The 5,301-nt window shown below is 47.5% G+C and overlaps 1 protein-coding gene across 1 annotated transcript; it reads left to right on the top strand.

Moving 5' to 3' along the window:
• The first annotated feature begins 2,547 nt into the window (after positions 1–2,547).
• Pgbd2 (piggyBac transposable element derived 2) lies at positions 2,548–4,955 on the top strand. Its single transcript, XM_028778744.1, is given in 7 exon segments — positions 2,548–2,561; positions 3,135–3,357; positions 3,407–3,528; positions 3,530–3,646; positions 3,648–4,488; positions 4,490–4,681; positions 4,683–4,955. Coding segments are annotated over 7 exon segments (1,782 nt in total).
• The last annotated feature ends 346 nt before the right edge of the window (positions 4,956–5,301 follow it).

Genomic DNA, 5,301 nt, shown 5'->3' with positions numbered 1-5,301 from the left:
TTTGCTGGTCATTTTCTTCATATTTCCTCAGGAGATGGATTCCTGCTCAGTGTTAGAATGAGGGCCTTGGTTGTCTCTGGCTGTTGGCTAGGGACAGAATTCAGGTTCTTGTCCCATAGGCCTTTCTTTAGGACAGCTTAGCCACGGCAACTGGTTTCCCTCAAAGTAAGCAAAGGAGACAGAGACAGAGGCAGTATAGAAGGCCAGTCTCTCTGTAGCCTCTTCTCAGAGGTGATACCTCACTGTTCCAACCCTATTCTTAAGTGGATCATAATTTCCCCCACCCCACCCCTGGCTCACAGGAAGAGAATCACACTAGGTGTGGACCCCAGGAGGGTGGGGATCATTGGGGATATCTTAGAGGCCGAGAGGCTGCCTACTGCTGATTTGTAGGAAAGCCAAGAACTTTTGGAGGGGAGGGGTATTTGTTTGTTGTTTTTGTTTTTCAAGACAGGGTTTCTCTGTGTAGCTCTGACTGTCCTAGAACTCGTTGTGTAGACCAGGCTTGCCTTGAACTCAGAGAGCTCCACCTGCCTCTGCCTCCCGAGTGCTGAGATCAAAGGCGTGCGCCACCACCATCCAGCTTACATTTAATTTTTCTTAATTTTACATTCTTCAAGAAAAACTTCCCTATACTGGCTTTCACTCATTCTTTAGACGTTAAAAAAAATTTATTCCTTTAATCCCAGCACTCAGGAAGCAGTGACAAGCAGATCTCTGTGAGTTCCAGACCAGTCTGGTCTACATTGTGAGTTCCAAGACAACCAGACTTAGGTGAACAGACCCTGTCTCAAAAAACAAAAACAAACAGAAAAGTTTAAATTTTTTTAAAACAACATGGCAGCACGTGCTTATCATCCAATCACTGGGAGGTAAAGGCCAGATGTTCACCTCTCAGCTACAAAGGGAGCTCAAATTCAACCTTACATGATCACATGAGGCCTTGCCTCAAAAAATAAAATACTTAAAAGTAAGAATTTTTAAATTGTGTCTTTTTCATGATTTGTTTTTAAAGTTTTTAAAGTGTGTGTGTGTGTGTGTGTGTGTGTTGTGTGCCATGAGTGAGCAAGTACTACAGAAGCCAGAAGGGGGCATCAGATTGCCTGGAGCTAAAGTTACAGGCAGTTGTGAGCTGCCTGACCTGGATACTGGAACCAAACTCAGGTCCTCTGGAGGAGCAACAGTTGCTCTTAACCACTGAGCCCCTGCAATCAGGTCTTACTATATTTAGAATTTCATTTTCTAGTATATTAACCATATGTGGCTATTTAAATTCAGAGCTTCTCCAGCCATTTTTCAAGTGCCCAGTAGCCACTTGTGGCCTGTGGTTGCCAGATTAGGTAGTTCTGAGGCAGAAGAGTTTCATCTTCATGGAAAATCAGAGAGGATTTTGCACCAGCGTCTCAGGAAACACATCGGCATGTCTGGAGGTTTTTGTTATGTTGTGGTGGTGCTGGGAGCAGTATGTGAATGCCTTCTCACGTGTGTAGCACTCAGAACAACTTTGTGGAGCCAGTTCTCTCCTTCCACCTTCTCGTGCATTCTAGGGACCACACTCAAGCTCCCAGGCTTGTGTAAGCCTTTACCTAGTGAGCCATATTTTTGGTTCCTGGAATTTTTTTTTTTTAATTTCAGCAGTTAAGGATGGTGAGATATTCTACAGCCACCTAGTGAGCAGAAGCCAGGGACAATGCACAGGGCTGACTCTCCCCATCCCCCTCCAGCAAAGACTTCTCTAACTCCAAATGTCCATAGCTGTGCCAATGAGTCACACTGATTTGGATGGATGTTGGTTCGTGTTCTGAGCTGAATCAGTTGATACTGTTTCCTGTGCACGTTCCGTGCATTTCCTTCTTGTTAGTCTTAAGAAAAAAAATCCCTTTAAGAGGGTAAAGAGCCTATTGCTTTATTAAAATACTGATATTCATAGTCTTACAGGCTCCTAGATCCTGATGAGAACATCCTCACCTTCCCCGGTTGTCATGGCTTCAGACTCACAGGAAGAGACTAAGAAGATGCTTCATGGGATGCTTGAAAGCCCTAGTTGGGGACTTTTTAATCCCTTCATCCCATTGGGCCTCACTAAGCAGTTTATTCACAAAGCATAAGGGAGGAAGGGAGACAGAGAGCAGAGCAGAGGTGAGGCACCTGGAGAGGGTGGTGGTGGAAAGTGGGCGCTGGCCCCAGTGTGTGTACTTGATGTTAAGCACGGCTTAACTTGTTATGCCCAGATCTCAGGATTCCCAGAGAGCTCAAAGAATTGCCAACCCGATGTAGTGAGACAAAAGTCTTTTAATAATTCGAACCTGGTTTGGATCGCAATCTGTTCCCACGTCCAGGTGCTTGAGATATTTATACACAGGCAGATTCTGGGGTTTCAGGGTTACATGACAAGGAAAGTGAGAAGGGAAGCATCTCTCAAACACAATACCATTTGTTTAGGCAGCAGGCGGGATGGCACATCTTGGGAAGGGAAGCTCTTTTGGCCTTTATGGTGCTATCGGGGACTAGTGGTTTCACAAACCGGCCACAGCTGTCTGGAAACGCATGAATGCCCCAAAGTATGGCGCTTATCTCCCCAAGGATATTTGGTCTTGTGCTTTCCCCAAGGACAGGAAGCACTTGCACTGGGGAGTGCTTAGCCATCCATCAGAGAGGGTGCCAGCCTCCATCACATGGGGGCTGAGAGTTGCTGCTATTTATCTGTTCTCAAGCTGGCATTTGTCATTCCTGGGAGGGGGTTTTCATTAGGGAGTACCATTATGGAATGGGGATAGCCATATTTTGGTGCCAGGCTGTGCCTGCTTTGGAAGGTCAGGTGGTGGGAAAGAGCAAGGGAACTGAGGGGAAACTCCCTTTGCGAGTGGCGAGGGAGTGCTGAGGCAAGGGGAAACTTTGTAACAACTAGCAAGAGTGTGGAGGCTGGCTGCCCCAGCCTCTTCAAACTTTCCTCACCTTTCATAACAAAGAGGCCAAGTGCTTTCCCCCAGGCCACCTCCATTTCTGCCAGCTCTGTGTATGTGGAAGACTCACATTGGTGATACTACACCTGACGGGCCCGACTCCTTGAGGCTCTCCGAGTTGAGTTACTTTTCCATGGAGTGTGCCTCTCTCAGACTGTTCTGTCACTGCAGAGCTGTCCCTGCCAGGAGAGGAGCACACTCAAAGGTAAGGTCGCCTAAGCTGCTCGAGATCCTGAGGGCTCTGGAGGAGGATGAGTTTGGCAGCAACAGGGAGGAGATTTTCATTGCACCCCCTGACAGTGCCTCTGGGGACTTCACTGATGAGGATTCTGGGGAAGAAGACAGTGACCAGAATGGTGCCCAGCTGCCTACGGGTGCTATGCGCATCAGTCGTGTCTGAGGATTCAGACCCTGAGGAGGAAGAGGAGGAGGAGGAGGAGGAGGAGGAGGAGGAGGAAGAGGAGGAGAAGAAGGAGGAGAAACCAGAGCTGCAGCCAGCCAAGAAAAAGCAGAAGGCAGCAGGTGAGCCTCAGTGTGTTTGAACCAAGAGAGCCATCCAGCCAGATTAGTTGGAAAGCCTCTGATTCTCATATAGAGGACCTCAAAACCAGGGAGCTGAGTACCATGAGCCTCTTTGAACTGTTTTCTGATGACGAGATAATCAATTTCATTGTTCATGAAAATCTGTTATGCTCAGCAGAAAAATACCACCCTAGATCTCATGGCCCAGGAACTGAAGTGTGTTCTAGGCATCTTGATTTTCAGTGGGTACATCTCCTATCCAAGGAGGCAGATGTTTTGGGAGACAGCTCCTGACTCTCATCATCGCCTTGTGGCTGGTGCTATCAGAAAGGACAGATCTGAGCTGATCTTCTCCTACCTGCATTTTGCAGATAACAGTGAACTTGATGAAAGCGATAGGTTTGCCAAGGTCAGGCCCCTCATCATCCGTCTGAACTGTAACTTCGGGAAGCATGCTCCCCTGGAAGAGTTCTACAGTTTTGGTGAATCCATCTATGAGCACGTTGGGCACTGGGAGTCCAAGCATCTGCACTCAGGGAAGCCAGTCTGGCTGGGCTACAAGATCTGGTGTGGGCCGACCAGCAGAGGCTACCTGATGTGATTTGAACCAGACAGAGGCTTGGATGTAGGGACCAGTATGGTGGTCAGCTTTGTGGATGCACTTCAGGGGCATGGCTGCCTACCATACCACAAATTCTTTGACAAGGTCTTTACAAGTGTCAAACTGATGTCCATTTTGAGGGAAAGGGGAGTGAAAGCCACAGGAACTGTTTGTGAGTACAGAACCAAGTGTTGTCACCTCAAGGATCCTAAAGAACTGAGGAAAATGAAAAGGGGCTCTTTTGACTACAGGGTGGATGAAAGCCAGGAGATCACTATGTGCCGCTGGCACAACAGCCACTTGGTAAACATCTGCTCCAATACGGCGGTCATAGAGCCAGTCAGACTGCCCAGCCACCACCAGGGAGCAGCCGAAGCTCAGGCATAGGTCCACCAGCCATCCCTTGGTGAAGCTTGATCAGGAAAAGGCCAGAGAGGTTGACCAGACGGACCAGAGCAAGTATAAGGTAAAGATCCGGGGCATGAAGTGGTACCTGGGCATCATCATGGATACAACCCTCAACAGTGCATGGCAGCTGCACAGGATGTGCTGCCAGGACAGGTATTGGACAACCTGCTCACCTACTGCAGGCCCACGTATATCTGGAGAGCAATGCGGACACGTCCTCACAGGGGAGGCAGAGTCAGCCGGTAGAAACTGAGAGCCGCTTTGATATGATTGGACACTGGATTATCCATCAGGACAAGAGGACCCAGTGTGCCCTCTGCCACTCATAAACCAACAACCCCTGTGACAAGTGTCAGAAAGGTGTCCATGCCAAGTCCTTCTGGGAGTACCATATTACTGCTTCTTTGGGCTATAGTGACATCACTGGGAGGACTTGCGGGTTTTCTTTGTGGCACTTTTGACACCCATCACTGATGACTTGACTTTATATTCCCTCCCAGACCCCATCACAGTTCTCTTTTTTATTGTATTCTCTTATGTCTACCTGCCATGTAAATTAGTATTTATGTTAGTAATTTTCCATGTTTGTAGACTTGTATTTTATACTCTTATTCATTATATTGATTCAAATGAAAGTTTTCCTGTAGTAGGTATGTATTTAAGTCTGGGTAAAGATAGCCAACACCTTTCATGAGTAGTGGAAAGGGAAATGTTTCTGTCATTGTATGCACAGTCTGTGCTGTAACTTAAATGTCCCAGCAGTCTAATGAAAGCTTCTGAACCTTAGCTGTCTTGTGCTTGCCCAAA

This window comes from Grammomys surdaster, unplaced genomic scaffold, assembly GCF_004785775.1.
Source record: "Grammomys surdaster isolate TR1022 unplaced genomic scaffold, NIH_TR_1.0 340, whole genome shotgun sequence".
Taxonomy (NCBI): domain Eukaryota; kingdom Metazoa; phylum Chordata; class Mammalia; order Rodentia; family Muridae; genus Grammomys; species Grammomys surdaster.
Note: the sequence above shows the minus strand (reverse complement) of the source record. Positions and strands in the feature narration are given on the sequence as shown.